At 36.8% G+C, this 18,220-nt stretch overlaps 1 protein-coding gene across 1 annotated transcript in view; it reads right to left on the bottom strand.

Moving 5' to 3' along the window:
• The window catches only part of LOC126426834 (ras-related protein Rab-18-like), a 76,995-nt gene extending 59,736 nt beyond the window's left edge, over nucleotides 1–17,259 (bottom strand). Inside the window, exons 1-5 of the mRNA XM_050088858.1 lie at nucleotides 17,124–17,259; nucleotides 16,926–17,033; nucleotides 16,706–16,823; nucleotides 7,392–7,583; nucleotides 1,060–1,191 (exon numbers count right to left, since the gene is read on the bottom strand). Of these exons, the coding sequence (XP_049944815.1) occupies nucleotides 1,060–1,191; nucleotides 7,392–7,583; nucleotides 16,706–16,823; nucleotides 16,926–16,993 (510 nt within the window). The 5' untranslated portion in view covers nucleotides 16,994–17,033; nucleotides 17,124–17,259. The remainder of the gene's footprint in view (nucleotides 1–1,059; nucleotides 1,192–7,391; nucleotides 7,584–16,705; nucleotides 16,824–16,925; nucleotides 17,034–17,123) is intronic.
• Between the last annotated feature and the right edge of the window lie 961 nt (nucleotides 17,260–18,220).

An 18,220-nucleotide genomic window follows, 5' to 3' on the forward strand; every position in this document is an offset into this window, starting at 1 on the left:
CTTTTCCACTGTGTTGGAAATTTTGGGTCTGGTTTTGTATTAGTTTGTCTCAAGATCTGTTATTGTTCAAATACTTATACGAATAATTATATGGAATTTTGTCTATGTTTTTAGTAACTAATATTTTGACACAAAGGAATTACAAACATTGGCTGAGTGGGCATTGATTTAAAACACTGGGGAATTTGTGCCGGAATAAGAGTAACCCATATCTCCTACTTACTAGGCAAAAGCACTGACCACCGTGCCATTCGGACACAGTTGTCATTGCAACTGCATGGACTAGCTTAGCATTTGCCCATCAGACCTTAATTCCTAACTTATCCACACACTACGAATGTAGTTCCATTTGCCCAGTTTCCATAGGAGTTCGAGTAGGTGTGTGTTCATAATGAAGTGATTCATTGGTCATCCTCACCTGAATTATGCAATAAGCTGAGAATTTTTGGTGTGACTGGAGGCAAGCTACTATAGTCCACGCAGTTGTGATGACCTCTGTGTCCAGTTAGCCCAGCAGTCAGCACATCCACCTAGTAAGCAGGAGACCCGGGTTCGACTCCCAGTCCAGCGCAAATTTTCAATTTTCCCCACTGATTTAGATCAATGCCTGTTCATAGCCAATGTCTCAATTCCTGTGTGTCTTAATTCACAGTGGCTGCTGAATCAAAATGGTGTGTTCTTCAAAAGTGTCCAAAAGAACACTTAACCATATTTATATATACTAATATTTTGTTTAAAAGCAATGGTAGTAATGGTAACAAAAGTTATGTAGTGTTGAAAAAATGCATCTTGGTAACCACAGTTCCTGGTACAACAACTCTCTAGATACAACTTTCACAGGAGTAGGGTGCTCAGCTTTGAAACTGTACACACTTTATGCTACAAAATAAAACCAGCAGGAGATGAAATGCTGAAATTTGTTCTGTTAACTTATCACTGCAGGGAGAACAAATAAGCCTGGTTTGATCAAAATCTCAGATTCTAGGTGATAAAATGCCTTTTTCTATTAAACTGAGATGGAATGACCCTACATGTCATTTCATACAGCAGGATCTGTACCTTCTGCACAAGGTCTTCAAAAGCCATCTGCACCCCTTCGCGCGTCTTGGCACTGGATTCTATGAACAGTGTTGCGTGCCTCCGGGCGAAGCTCAGGCCTTCCTCTTTCGTCACTTCGCGCCGCTCTTGCTCCTGGAATCGACGATAAACTTGTTCACTGGCCGTAGTAAGCTAAACAAATTATCACAGAAGAGGAACACTGCTTCCACATTCCTATAAATATTGGACACTTTCTGCACAACAAATTCCCAAACAAAAGAGAGCATCAATATTATTAAATAACATTTCAGTTTATTTAGGATACAGTACTGAAGTTTGTATAGAAGCTAGACAAATCTTCAAAATAAAACTAAAAGTACATAGATCAAAGCCAGCAATGAGGTCATTCAATAGTTGAATAAATGCACAAAATACCCTATCAAAAGTCTCTGGACACCCCCTATATAGTGTGGAATTACCCACACAATGTGTCTAGAGATGGACCCACCAGTATAAAAGCTGGTGGACTAACAGCAGAATGGGTCAGTCAGGAGAGTTCAGTGATTTCGTACTTTGACTACCGTATTTACTCTAATCTAAGCCACACCTTTCTTCCAGTTTTTGTAATCCAAAAAACCGCCTGCGGCTTAGAATCGAGTGCGAAGTAAGCAGAAGTTCTGAAAAATGTTGATAGGTGCCGCCACAACTAACTTCTGCCGTCGAAAGGGTCGAATATATGTAGCGCTACACAGGCATGCTTTGCAGGCACAAAGATAAATACTGGTGACAAAACTTCTGCGCCAGTAAATAAATTAAAAAAAGGTGGAAGACTGGCTTTTTTCTCCGCCCCGACTTTCGACCACTGCATTTTCATACATTATGCAATGAAGTAAATACAAATTCCACATTGTTCATCTTCGAATGTAGCAGCATTTCAATGTACTACGAAAATCCAACTGGCAAGACTGTTAGGGATGTTTGTCAATATGGCCAACTCTACGTTCTGAATTTTTTCCTACCTGTGACAAGAGATGGTTGCTAATAGGAACTTTTATGAACTGTGAATCACATGCAGTATTCTCTTCACCATGAGAATAATACGAACATAAACATTTTGCCATGTATTCTTTCATGTTTGCTGCTATCTCATTTAAATCTGTCTGCCTAATAAACTACGAAACTAGAGTGAGACAACAGCAAATGCGGAAGAATATAAATATGTCATGTCATGTTTATATTTGTATTACTCTTATGCCACATAGTGACACAGTCAGAAATGAAGCACAGCAATTTACTAGATTTTTAAATCTAAGATGACTAATTTCTGTGCAGAATATAATGCACAAAAGAGGCGTCTGCAAAGATTTTCAAACAGAAAAATTTTAGCTGGACTCTCGTTCAGAACATCATCTACCATACGCAGTCTATTATTTGGTTCTTGTTGATCATTATCAAAGAAAGCAGCAGTGTAAGTAACAACAAATAGTCTCTTGCCATTGTTTCACTGATGAGATGATTCCCCTCTTTTTTATTGTAAGCGGCGGTAGCGCGCACAAAAGCAAGCCACGCCGTGAGCGGCGACAGGACGTAAACACGCACTATCAGAATGCGACAAACAATGCATGAACCAGTACAATAATGCATTTTCAGCTTAGAGTGACGTAAACACTTATAACAAAGAGAACGGTACTTATCAGATCAAAGAAAAATAAGCAATCTATTCAAACAAGACGAAACACGTGATAAAGGAAGGGTACCAGTATAAATACGGACAGAGCGCCTGACGCATAGCAATGGCTACCTGGTGAAGCTTAACTGCTAAGCTTACAACTCGAACCAAACTACTATAGCTGTATCATCATTCATTCGACCTAAATTGTGTCTCATATTACAATGGACCAAATTTGTTTCGATTTGGAGGTGTGGCCTAAAACTTTTCTCCCCCCTTGAATTTCGAGTCTCAAATTTCAGGTGCGGCTTAGATTCAAGAAAATACGGTAGTCATTTGATGTCACCTGGGACAAGCTGCCTTCCAAAGCTGCCAAAGTCAAGTTCAGTGATATGTGTGTAGCAAATCTTCAGTCAAATTGCTCTTTGCCTGCTTCGCACACAGTCATTGTGTATTGGCACTGTACTGTTTGAATTTAATTCTGGTTCTTCTACTGTATTTTCGTAACATGTACGACATGTAGTGTTGGATTTGTAATAAGATTTCGACTGCTGTGAGTATGGTCCTGGGCTCTAACCGGTTGGTGAGTAAAATATACAAGTCAGCATTATTGTCACACATTTCTGATATGGACTGGCCTGCCCTGAGCCCAACCTGAACCCAAACTTGTGAAGAGAATCAGTCATTTGTTTGTTTAATATTTACATCAACGTAACATCCAATGATGTGTGTGTGCGCTCATAGAAAGTAATTTTTAAGAACAGAGTTAAGCATTCTGACTTACTTTTGTCAAATGGACAAGTATCCACAACATTCTCTCTAACAACAATGTGATGATTGTTGCACAGACCCTGAAAGTTTTTATACAGAGATGGAAAAATTTTAAAATAAAAGTGTAGCTGATTATCACTGTTCCTGGCATCCACTAGTAGTATACACCTCAGTATTCAAAGACCATAATAATTCATTTATCTGAAAAGATAAGAAACTTTTAGTTTAAATAAATTGATGGGAATGTTGAGTAAGTGTTGGCACCACTAGTTTCAGCAACCAAAACAAACCAACCGTATGACTTGTGCAAGGTGGGCTCTTAGAGAGCTTACCGTTCATCACAAAGAATATCTTTCGCATTTGCACTGAGCTCAAAAATCATTGGAATAGTGAGGTGATAATTTTTGGACAATATTTTAACCTGTGATGAAATTTGTATACATCCTTTCGAGCCCGAGTCCAAGCGTTAATGCGTTCAGTGAAAGCAGGCTGGATCATATGTGCATAAGAAATTGCAAACACAGCCACTGGATGGACAGATCATGTTGACCATTTTTTGGAGAGCCAGTAGTCCAATTATCTGTAATTCTTTTTGGAGGACCACCACACCATAAGCAGCATGCACTACTCTGGCATGATTGGACTAAGTCAAACCTGCACTGAAGAGAGCAATGCCTCGGTTGGCAGAGGAGAGACAAGTTTCTTCAAGATGACGCTCTACTTGGCATAGCACAACTGCTGCTGTATACTGCTGACAAAAGGTTTGGGAGACCCTACATCATCTTTTTTACAGCCCTGATCATGACCCACGAAATTATCTTTTTTATTTTAGGAAAGAACATTTGTGTGGCATGAAGATAAACATGCTACAAAGATGTGAACAAAAAATTATGAAGCTGGCTTTCAGACCACAATTATGAATTCTTTGCAAGGAGTATAAGAAGGCTTAGTAAGTTGGAAGAAGAACACAGAAGTTGGAGATTATATAAAAAATATATTTTTCATTGCAGAGCTATCAGTATGTTTATTTAATGATCCTCTTTGTGTATGAGGATATTTCTGCCTGACCCACCCCCGAATACGTGTGTGGGAATGATCGTGTCCAGTTAACATGGGCTTTTAAATGCATACTTTATGAGCTACGAGTATTTTTTCATCTTCACAGTTGTGAAACTGCCTCTAAGTATGCATTTTTGAGCTAATGTTTACTGGAATTTTTTTTAATTTTTTGGATCTCACTACATCTCAACATGTGCAATACTTTTTTAACACCCTGTACAAGGAAAAAATGTACAGTTTGATTACAGAACTGTTTCTGGTGGTGCGTATTAGAGCTAATTCAATTACAATCATATTTGTACAACTTACTGTTTACTTTGCTTACACTATCCATCCAAAAAGTTCCAAGACTGACTTAATTACTAGTGTGCAAGTGACATCGGCACAGTAACTACAGGGGCAGCTTGAAGTAACAACTATGCACATTCGCCCAGTCCCTTGTCAGTAAGCAGTGTTTAGTAGTGATGTACAACAAATGTAGAGCTATTGTGATTCAACGCCATCATGTCAAGTTACAATGGAGCAACATTTCTAAATCAATTGCTCAAGACATTTTACAGAATATTTTGAAGAGAAAAAAAAAGTGTGTGCACAATTTTTGCCTACACACCTCGACTCCCAAACAAAAAACAACAAAACATGGAGGCCTCACATGACTCAATTGGAATATGAAACAAAGAATTATTTTCTGGGAAAACAATAATCATGAGCGACCAGATTTTGTGTTAGCAATTCAAACCTACCACAAAATGACAAATGACAAACTCAATGAAGCATCAATGCTTTGATAACTAGATCCAAGCCTGTGTGACATGCAAGTTAAACAACTTCCCCAAAAAAAGGACATTTCTGACAGTTTCTTGTGGTTGTATGAACATTCTGTGTGCTCGACTCAAGTGGATGAGACTATGTAGAATACCTGAAGCATTAAAACCACCACCTTAAATTCTCTATTTTTTTATTAATCCAGTCTATAAACTTTTTGGACTGAGTAAGTCTTTAGCATCATGCCTTTGATGCTGGTTTTTAGTATATCAGTGTAAAAATAGTCTTTGCATTACTTAAAAATATTATTTTGCGAGTTTATCTACAATAAACAATTTGCACATTTAATTTTGAAAGTATACAGGGTAATTTTTTTACACCATGTACAAACTCTAAGGATTCATCAATGAGATGATACAGAACAAAAAAGATTTAATGAACTTCTGTCTGAAAATGCACGGCTTCCGTGCTAGAGACCATTTATTCAATAATACTTCGTTACAGAGATTGCAGTCTAATACATGCCATATCATGCAACCACAACTAAAGTACGCAAGGTTTCCTCCTAGTGGGTGGCACTACTCACCTTGTAGTGAATGTGATACAGCACTGTATACAATGGTTCTGTATTCAAATTGAGAGCTTGGTAACATGGTGTTTACTTACGGAAAGGCAAATGGCAATGGGCGGCAGGTAGCAAGGTTGTGTCAGGAGACACATCCCTGCCGACAATGACCTCAGGATGTAACAGTGTTTTGCCATTTGTCTGAGACAGCATCGTTTCAGAAAGCAGGAAATCGTGAAGAATACAGCTGAAATATTCGGACACCAGTCTTGGAGGAAAATGTGGTTATCATTGTGGAAGGCAACCACCATGTCAGTACCAGGCCAGTCCAAGGTAAGCCAAAGATGACCCCGCGGAACATTCTCCATGACATTTGTTACTAACCTTATCACTTACAGCTTGTGCAGGGCTAACTAGAAACAGACTTTCCACATCGGGAGCAGTTTCATCACTGGTTTCTTCACCAGGCAACCGGGATTTATGTCATCCATCCTATTCAAAGATGAGGCCACATTTACACGGAGTGGTATTTTAAACTTTCATAACAGTCATTTGTGGGATAGTATGCAAAACCCCACAGTATGGTGACAGCAAATCATCAGCATCAGCGCAGCGGGAATGTGTGGGTAAGGATAACTGGTGACTGTATTTTGGGACCACTCTCCCTTCCACGTCCCCTAACAGGCCGGAGCTATCGGCATTTCTTGTTGGTGACTTTGCCTCCCCTGCTGGAAAAAGGGGCACTGATGATTTGAAGTGCTATGTGGCTGCTACATGATGATGCTCCAGCCCACTTCACTGTTAACATCCGGATGCATTTCAAACTTTTCTTTCCTAGTCAATGGACTGGATGAAGGGGTAGAGTTGCATGGCCTGCTTGTCACCAGATCTCGACCCACGCAATTTCTGGTTATGGGGCCATTACAAAGGCATGTGTATGCAGAGCCTATCCCAGATGTGGAGACACTGGAGCAGCATATTCGTACAGCCTTTGACACTCTTCAGATGCAGCCTGGCTGATGTGAACGTGTGAGACAGCACATGCTACAGCACCTACAAGTATGTATTGAGGCACATGGAAACCATTTCCACCACATACTGAAACTGTGGTTGCATGGTACAGCGCATATTACACTGCAGTCTCTCTAACAACGTATTATTGAATAAATGTTCTGTAGCATGGAAACTATGCACTTGCAGGCAAAAGCTCATTAGACCTTTTTGCTCCATATACTCATCAATCAATGCCTAGAGTATGTAAACACTTGGGCGGGGGAAGTCACCCTGTATAAACATAGTTTAGCTAACATTTTTTCCGTGGACAAATAATGCCATCTACTACTACTACTACTACTACTACTGAAGTCTGCTACAAAAACAACAGATGTCAACAATTTAAAGTGTCTTATACTATGCTAATATACTATGCTAAATTATTAGGAAGGTTTGTTCAGATTTTTCTGGGTGCCACTCTTTCAAAACATCGAATTCCTTGGGAGAAAGTCACTAAAGCAGTTCACTCACCACATCTATCTTATTTCCGACAACCATTTTAACAATGTTTTGTCTGTTTGAGTACAAATCCAGTTCATTCAACCACGTCTCCAACCGATCAAATGATGTCCTGTTGCTGATGTCATAGACTAGAATGGCACCTTGTGCGTCTCTGTAGTAACTCGGCGTGAGGGTTCGGAACCGCTCCTGGCCTGCCGTATCCTGAAAATGGAGCACATCACAGTAATTTCTGAGGATGATCATGCAGGTCAGCGACAGTCAACCTGCTTCCTACAGCCCACTAGTGGGCCTTCCAGCTTTCATGGTGGGCAGCAGTGGTTTAAAAACCACTTCATTAGGTTTTCATAAAATTTTGACAAAGTATTTGTTAAGTAATTATTAATATGTGATTTAGCTTTATAAATTTTATACAGTGAAGTTACTTCCCTACCTTATACATCACCAGTCCTATGGAACCAACTGGCGGTTGGAAAATTTTACTACTAATAGAGATAGAAAAGTGTGTGGTAAGTATGTTGACTGGTTGACTACCCGTGACATAAGTACAGAATGAGTGTCAGGGTACAAAATATTTAAGAATAATGCTAGCACACACAGACACAATCATCTGAAATGACATTCGTAAGATGAATTAGAAGTGTAATGACAGTGAAATGAAAATAACAGAAAAATTTCACACAGAGTTCCTCAAGGCAACTTCTTTACTGGTACCCTTCAATGACTTTCCCTACAATATTGGTTGATTTTCATTCACTTAGTATCAAAATTGTTTTTCCATAAAGATATGGAAATCATGACAGCACATGAACACTAATTTTTTCAGCTAAAGACAGGGCATTTGCAACATCAGAAAATGTTCAGTGTTTTGAACAAAATACCATTTATCTCAAACAGCTAACAAAAATAAGCATCAATATTCTGCACGTGAATTGCATCAAATATATCAGGTTCCGTGAGCTATAGATATGACAAAATGCACAGCAGAGTGTCCAAGTCAGAATATAAATAATATTATGAATAGGACAGATTGCAACTCGCTGGAAATATTACACTATGAGCTGCAGATAGGCATGATGAAAAGACTTAATATCAGAGCTTCCATCAGAAAAGAAACATGCACACATTCACTGTAACATGTACCTCACACACAGCTGCTACCACAAAACACTCCAGCCAGACTGCTGAAGACTGCTCAAAATCTTACATGGAAGTCTTTTTGTGTGCCTGTCTACAGTTCAACATGTAATCTCTATGATGAGTAACAATCTATCGTTTTCACAATGATGTTTAAAACACACGGTGTATGTTAATACATAAAAATTATGAACAATAAATGCTAATATGCTCAGGGACTATGATACCTATAAGCCCCATTCACACATCTTTCTTTGGTCTATGCATCATATAGTAAAGTAACTATACGGGATCTAGCACCACTAGAATATCACGCCTAGAGCAAGATTTAAAAAAGAATCACGTGCACTACATGTATGATACATTTAGGGAATAGTTTTCTTAGAAACTAAATTACATGTGGGACAGGATGAGATCTTACAATTAATCCACACTTTTGTTCAGATACTCATCAACATCATAAGAAGTATGTAACATTCATCCCATCGGTATTGTTATTTCTAGTCAAAAGAGGTAATCTACTGAAATGTGGGTTACCCATATTTGTCATTCCACCTTATCTTCTGCTCGTTATTTGGCTCAACAGATGAATATTTGCCTTGGTTTGTGTGTCCTGTTTCTAAATTTCTCCATTCAATAGTAAAACAAATTTTAATTTTTTTCCTTCCCAATAGATTCTGTTTCTAGAATATCAATATAAGTGAAAGCTGATGTATAAAGTTTCTTGGAAATAGGTGTGGTGGCTGATTGAACTGGTATTTTTATTTTTCCTATTCTGTATAAGGAAATTTTTTCTGTTAGTAGCCCTCAAGAAAAAATGCCACATGCTAACACTCAGTGTGCAAGCCCTGGCTGAAGTGCATTTATGGTGTTCTACAGCCAATGAGAATCTCTCAATCTTTCAATTGTGGTCATCACAAATACTTCACTGTCTCCCTCTCAGAAAAGAAAAACGTGCACACATCCACCCAAGCAAGCACCTCAAACGCAACTGCTGTCTCCAGCCAGATGACTCAAACAAGAAGAGGTTCCAGTGTGGACACTACACATTATCCTTATTACAAGCTTCACGGCAACAAACACTTCTTTCCTCAGTGAAGATTTACCCTAGAATTGGCACCATTAGACATTTATGAGTGACAAGAGGAAAATATTTTCAACTTTGATATTCTTGTCATTAACAACACAAATGCATTACCAAAATAAAAACCAGTAACTAAGAGGGCTTTTACAGGAATAGCAGGTTTTGGATGGAGAAACAAAAAGTTCGACAAGTTATTTACATATACATTAAGCATCAGACTAGGACTAGAAATCAATATAACCCAAAACTCACCACCCCCCTCCCCCTCACACTTTTTCGATGGAATGATCATAATCACATTTGTTATGAACAGGCTCCAGAACAGAAATGCAAATTTTTGATGCCATTACACACAAATCCAACAAACACAAAATTAAACAACTGTCTTGGCACAAACAGAAATACTTCGAAGAATATACAGATGTATCACATTATTCACCATATCCAAATTATTTTCCTCCCACATCAGAACTTGTTATTTTACTTAAACATGCAATTGAAAAGCCAAGTTTTTTTGCTCAAAGAGAAAGATTTTTGCACAATTAAAATTCAAAAAACCACTATCTTGGTAAAAAACTAGCCTCCATAAGGGACAGTAAAACAATTTACAGGGTGGTGTCCCTAGCAATCATTAGGCACCTTATCCAGTTTCAGAACCAGCACAAAATGTGTGTTAAATGATCACAGTTTCTACAACAAACATGAATTCAGAAAGCATTACACACAACTTAAGAACTTCTGTTAATTGGAATATCAAAATTTCTTCCCACACAAGCTCTGATTTCTCATAATGTAGGTGGATGCCAGCAAAATATTTTCACACTCCGAGGAGAAATTTGCCGATTGAAGTTTCATGAGAAGATCCTGCTGCAACGAAAAACACCTTTGTTTTAATGACCGCTGCCCCAATTAGTGTGGCACTCTCCCCATATTCCAAGCTGCCCTTTTTTGGAATTTGATGTTCTCTGTCAATCCAATCATATTTATAGTACCAATTACACAAAAGAAAAAATATTTAGCAGCAAAAAATGATAGTACAAAATTCACTAAATTGCGCCTCTCCCAGCCATCACACTGTTCATCATGAAAACTGATTTGGTCTGTTTTCTTGTACCTACGAAAAAATAAAGAGCTGAAACACATGAACAGAAATGTTTAGTCACTTAACAACATTAACATGTTAAGTGTAGGAGTCATCCATGTCCACTTCATACTGGCGAGTCCTACAATTTAACAACTTTATTACACATTATGAATTGAGACCGTAAACAAGAAATTTCAGAACGAAACGGACTTCCATTACGAAGTTCCAGTAGCACTAAATGAGAAACACAAAAACACTGGCAATAATGGTGCAGATGATGATAAATTAGAGGGATGTGAACAATCATAAAGACAATGAATGATGTGCTGAGAGAAGAAAGAAATGTTTTACTTAACAAGCTCTGACCTTATGACAAAGAAATTAATGGTACACTTTTTAAACACATCAGTGATAAATAAACAATGGAAAATCCATGATGAATGTAACAATATTAGAGAAGGAAAGTGGCTACTCACCAGATAGCAGAGAAGCTGAGTCGCAACAAGCACAATAAAAAGATTCACACAATTATAGCTTTCGGCCATTAACGCCTTTGTCAGCAATAGACACACACGTACGCACGCGCACATGTCTGTAGTCTCAGACTGTGGTTTCAGTTGTTTGAGACTGCAGACGCACGTGCGCGTTTTGCTGACAAAGGCCTTAATGGACGAAAGCTATAATTGTGTGAATTTTTCTATCAAAAAGAAACACTATCCTCTGCATCTTCTCCTGCCGTGCCCATGTGGAAGTAAGTTTCCGCCATTTAAAAATTTAAATATCTGTGTGTCTTAGTATAAAATTTTTCATTTTGGGTACCAGAAAGGGAACAAATTTCCAAACAACAAAGCACAACAATATTGTGCTTATGTACATTTAAAAATAAAGATAGAGTCTGAAAATTAAACTGTGCACCATGCTCCAACACTGGCAATCCCCAAAAGAGTGGCTGTAGCATATTAGAAGAGGGGAGGGGGAAGGGAATGGAGAGAAGAAATAATATCACTGGATTCTCTGTGCAGATCAATTCTCACAATTGTCCATGCACATCACTAAAGGATCATTCCATGTTTCATACTACCAAAGTTTTGAAAATACAGGAAAGAACATTATGCATAATGTTTAGAATAGGTCCTAGGGAGCACCATCTCTTTAGTAAGCTCAGACTGCTGACCATAGGAAACCTGTGTACAGTTTGTAAAAAAATAATGGCATGAAAGGGGTAGTCAGTCAAAAAATTCCACTAATAGATAGACCTGTCAATTAACACATGTATAATTTGTCCTTGGCATGTAAAATAAAACCTTTGTCCACTATCTTAAGAATGCTTGTTGTGCACCATTTATATTTATATGCAAGTTGAATTTAATCACGGTAGAGTCATTCCATGCCAAATCAATATACTTTAAATAAAAATTTTACCTCACCCTCTTAGATTTTGCTGAAAGTTGGTATACTTATAGTGGGTGTTGAAACTAAGAAAATACCAAATTTCAATTTTTTACCTCAAACCATTCCTGAAATATGGTCATGTAAACTTTTCAAAAACTGGCCAAAAATGTGTGAACTGACTTTTTTTAAATTGCCCTAGGAGTTGCCCTAATTGAGCTAGAGAACTGGGAAAGGTGTCATTTCGCACCATTTTTCATGCTCTTTCCAGTGATAGGCAAAAAACATAGCTTCTAATTAATAACCTTTTTCAAAATGGTAATTAATATTTTGATTTAATTTTTTTTACAAGAAGTACATAATTGAAAATTTTCAAAATATTTCCATAACTACTTCATACTGTTGTAAATCACATGGCAAAACAAATGTGGGATGATGGGTTCATTGTTAAAAAAATTATTCCGGACTCTTGTTTTTTCACTAACGGGCCTAGTTTGACCAAACCGACCTTTAAGGTAGTACGTCAGTAGAGGGCCGTATACATAGGGCTTGATGTCTGTACAATAATTCAGAGGCTGGAGCCATTGTTGGATAGTCTGCATTGTTACCTTCTAAGGCTTTGTGTGCCTACAGAATTGTTGTGCACTGTTGTTTTAGTGCAAATCAATTGTTACCTCTGTGTTGACCAGTCTGTATGTTCATTTTCAAGTAAATCTATACTTTGAAGGACAGTTTATAAGTGGTTTTTGTATAAATATGGAACCAAGTAAAAAGTGCAGTGCTGTAAGAGTGCAGTGTTGTAATCCACTGAAGAAGTCAAATCATTTTATTGGAGACAGAAAAAAACTGAGAAATGTCACAACATGGATGCCCAAATTATTTCCTCAAATGCCAAGATTTGTGATAAATGTAGGAAAGATGTAACCAACTTGGAAATTACACCAGAGCCCATCAGTGATGAAAGTGTTTAAGAAGAATCTTCTGGATCAGTGAATCATCCGAGACCACGACCCTGACTTTACTCCAACTTCAGTAGCTGTTAAAACATTTAACACAACACTTCAAGAACTGTGTCATTCCCAATTGACAACAGAAAACAAACACCTAGGCATTACGCCAAATCAAGAGTGAGAAAATCTCATCAATGACACGTAAACTTTTTGTTGCTCCTGAAACTTCGTCAGATACTGATGAATCCGTTCTTGAAAATCTTAAACGAAACTTTAAAAATTCTGTAAGTAGAGCAAAAAAACTAATGATTCTTACAAGTTTACCTGAAAAGTGGAGTGCCAGGAAAATAATGAGGGAATTTAATGCTCCTAATTACATTGTTCGGCAGTCCAAAAAAATTTTGAAACAGAAAGGATTCATGGAAGGTCCAAACCCAAAACCAGGGAAGTGTTTACCAACAGGAACTGTCAAAACTGTACATTCATTTTTATGGAAATGATGAAGTTAGCAGGGATATGCCAGGTATTAAATATTGTGTGACAATCACAGAAACAAGTGGAAATAAAACAAAAATATCAAAGACTTATTTTGTGTAACCTTAAAGAAGCTTACAAGCATTTTAAAGACAAGTTTCCAAACATAAAAATAGGTTTCTCTAAATTTGCTGAGTTGAGACCAAACCATTGTTTATTAGCTGGCCGGAGTGGCACACACACTGTCTGCATGTGCACAACTCACAAAAACATAAAATTAATGATAGAAAATGCCAAACTAAATACCATAACAAACAGCAGCTTAAACAATTACAAGCAGTGCAATGCAAAAATGCTTTTCAACCCATCATCAGTTGATTGCAACATGGGAAACTGAATACTGCCCAGGAGAAACTGTCAAACATAAAATTTTAAAATACTCTTTTCATGAAAACTTAATTGAACAAGTTCAGTTCCGACAGTGGATGTCAGCTGACCGATGTAATCTGGAAATGGTTCAGAAAACTTCTGAAGAATTCATAGATTTATTTTGTAGTAAGATGTCGACTTTGATTCGGCATGACTTCATTGCCAAGCAACAACGAACATTCCTTAACTCCATAAGAGAAAACCTTATGGAATCTGAATTTGTTGTCATATGTTATTTTTCAGAAAATTATACTATAGTTCTACAGGATGAAGCTCAACAACAGATTACCATTCATTTTTTTGTTAGCCTATATATTACAAACAGGAATACATACTTGAGCATATGAGCTTTGTCATTGTTTCTGATTGCTTGGAGCACAATACAACTGCACTTTACACCTTTCAAAAGAAGCTAATTTCATATCTAACAAATTTCAAAAGATTCCAAAAAAGATGTACTATTATTCTGGCGGTTCTGCCGCTCAGTATAAAAATAAGAAAAACTTCCTGAACCTTTGCCTTCATGAGGAAGACTTCAACATAAAAGCTGAGTGGCACTTTTCAGCCACAGCACATGGGAAAGGGCCTTGTGATGGAGTAGGGGGTTCAGTAAAGAGACTGGTAGCTCGTGCAAGTTTGCAAAGGCCATACCAAAATCAGATCCAAACTGTGTGAGATCTATTTGAGTGGGCAGTAGATAATATCACAAATGTTGATTTTGCATATTCCACTCAAGAAGACTACGCTGCTTCAGAAATATTCTTAAGCCGACTTGAAGAGGCATTGACAATCAAAGGAACACAGCAATTTCACGCTTTCATTCCCAACACTACATCAAAATTAATAGTCAAATACTTCTCAGATAATATGCACAGTTGGGAGAGGGAAGTAACTACATCACCAGACAAACTGAAGTTACAAGATGTATCAGGCTATGTCACCACTGTATATGGCAGAAACTGGTGGCTTGGGTACATTTTAGAAAAAAACGAAGAGCTTGATGAAGTGAAAATAACTTTTCTTCATCCATGTGGACCAGCTAAGTCATTCTCTTATCCTGCACATGCAGATGTCCTGTGGTGTCAGTTGTGGATGTTCTCACAAAAGTGAATCCATTTACTCCGACAGGGAGAACATACATTCTTAATGAAAGTTATGTAAACCAAACCCAGTCAGCTTTATTAAAATGTAATATGTGAAGTTTCAAGACAATTTATTGGGAAACTGCTTACAACTCAAAACTTAATTTTTGTCTCAGGTTAGTGGTAATGTATATTTTATAGAAAGTGGTTTCAAAATTATTGTTAGTACCTATTGTGTTAAATTTAGCTATGTACAGATACCTGTTACTCAAAAACAAGCATTGCGTATTTAATTTGTTTAATAGTTCCATTTCAAACATCATGGACCAGAACTATTATGTAAATACTTTTACTTATTCATACTTTATTTCAGTTTGTAGTAAAATACTCAATTTCTTGTTTTTGTTATATCAGTTAATATACTGTTAGTGAAGTTGTATGAAATTAAAATAAGCAATCAACTTAATTATAAAATATGCCGATTAGTTTTGGTTTAATAAGGTGATGTTTTGATATTTCTAATACTTTTTTTTACTTACCTTTCAGTATATTTTAAAGAAATCCCTGTTTCTTAAAGGTCAATTTGGTCAAACTATGGCCGTTAGTGAAACACAAGAGTCCAGAATAATTTTTTTTTTAACAATGAACCCATCATCCAAGATTTATATTTTGCCACGTGATTTACAGTAGAGTGAAGTAGTTATGGAAATATTTTGAAAATTTTCAATTATATACTTTTTGTAAAAAAAATTAAAATTAAATCAAAATATTAATTAGTATTTTGAAAAAGGTTATTAATTAGAAGCTATGTTTTGTTGCATATCCTTGAAAGAGCATGCAAAATGACATCTTTCCCAGTTCTCTAGCTCAATTAGGGCAGCTCCTAGGACAATTTAAAAAAGTCCGTTCACACATTTTTGGCTGGTTTTCGAAAAGTTTACATAGCCATATTTCAGGAATGGTTTGAGATAAAAAAATTGAAATTTGGTATTTTTCTTAGTCTCAGTGCCCACTATACTTATACCAACTTTCCACAAAATGTAAGAGGGTGAGGTAAAATAGGTGTGTTGATTTGACATGGAATGACTCTTTACTCAATATTTCCATTTACATCTTATATAATAGCTTTATGTGGTAACTCTTCAACTTAGTGACTTTAGTTTGTGTTTAACACTATACTCACTAGGCTATATTAATATCTATGGTATTTATAAATTGCTTGGACGTTAAATGTATCTATTCATTGAACACATTAACCACAGTTTTCAAAATGATATGTGCCTAAAGACGAAGCCTAATTCATGTTGTATGAACAATGGACACTAAAGATTCTTAATTCAGTAATATCTATTCCTATTTACAATTCAGACAAGCATCTTCTAAATCCCACACAAACTTAAGCTGGAATGAGTGAAGGGTTAGGTTTCCTAACTTGCCATGCAGTTTTAATCTAATACAAAGTTTGATAAAAAGAGGTGGGGCTAATCCCATAAAAAAATATTTTGTGATAAAAAAAATGCCAAATGACAAGGCAATTTTATTCGAAGTGACTACTCACTGCACTTTCATATTCATACCGATTATATCAGGGCCCATCTGTGCGAAAACTACATCGATAATTACACATTGAACCGCATATGAGAGTTTACTACTTGCAATGTAAATAAGAGTGTGAAATACCAGTCAGATTTACTCACCCATATTGCTAACTTTACCCAATTTCCGTTGACTTTTAATTTCTTATGTCTGAAATCCACGCCAATTGTTAATGGTTGATCAGGATCGAAATTATCGTCCGTAAAACGTAATAATAAACTGTGGAGAAACATTAAAAAATTGGTACTTTTTCACTTATTGTGTTATGCAAGAACAACAGGTATCACTAACATAAAAACAACCTGTCACCGAGAAAAATACCTGGATTTTCCAACACCACTCTCGCCTATTATCAGTATCTTCAGAGTAGTTAGAACTTCCTCATCCATTATCCGTAAATTTTATACACACGTCAAACTGTCACGAAGACTTAGAACCCGAAAATAAAAAAGAAACAAATACAATCAAGGGTTTCCCAAACAGCAAATATGTACGAATATGAAGAACAGTTCACTTTACATTATCCGAAGATACGATTCTTAGTGTGACGGAATTAACAGTTGTCGTCTTGCGAAGTCAAATGCAACTAATACGTCCAAACAACATATTCGCGAACTACACGAATTCACATACCACCATATTGAACAACACAAGTTAGCAAACTGCAAAAGTAACAAGAAATACATTTTTGAAAGTTACATGATATTTTCAATAGCATAAATGTTCCAATTGCTTCTCATATTCAGTTATTTTGATGAGGGAAAACTTAAATTTATTCCGTGTGAGCACAAACCTCGTTTCTATTCAGTTTTTTTTTCTTTTAAATTATACCGGGCAGTTGGCATCCATTCATCCCATATCGGCTGTTTTCTGGTTGGATATGACGTGCATCTTTCAAATAGATATACGTAATACACATTGAAATTTAAGAATTTATAAATTCATTTTAATGAGCGGTAGCGCCTTCTATCCACTAGATATTTGACGAAATATCACGCAGATCTTTTATGGGCGCGTTTAACAAGTCTATTTCAGTGATGATAGATATCTGTTCCCACACGTAAACATTACGTGTGGAATTAGAAATAAAAGTGCGTCTGTACGCTACGATTAGAAAAACAGTAAAATTTTTCAAAGAATCGTCTGTTCCGATACGAGAGTAAAATGTTTAGCTATAGGCATCAGAAACAGAAATCGAGTGTAATGTCTAATACTTAGTGATACGATCTTCACAAATAGTTTACGAGATATACTAAACCTATTTGTGTAAGAAAACGTGAAAAGATAACTTAGCCTTGGCGCTCCCTGTACATGAGTGGTGACCTATGATCCATTTCTACACTGCCTTCAACATAAAAAAGCCTGCGAACATAAACACTTTTTTACAAAATCCAGATACATTTCCACCACTAAAAGCCACCAAACGTTGCACACTAGTGCACCGGAAGACCAAGGAAACCTAGGTGTCTTGAGACAACATTTAGCTCGTCACAAACGAAAGACTGATGTTAATGTTATCGCCGTTGACTCAGTATATTGAAGTTTTGGGGCCTGGCAAAAGAAAATGTTAACACCGAATCCAATATTTACAGTATACATTCTTGTTAATGTAGAAA

Source organism: Schistocerca serialis, chromosome 11 (genome assembly GCF_023864345.2).
Source record: "Schistocerca serialis cubense isolate TAMUIC-IGC-003099 chromosome 11, iqSchSeri2.2, whole genome shotgun sequence".
Classification (NCBI taxonomy): Eukaryota; Metazoa; Arthropoda; class Insecta; order Orthoptera; family Acrididae; genus Schistocerca; species Schistocerca serialis.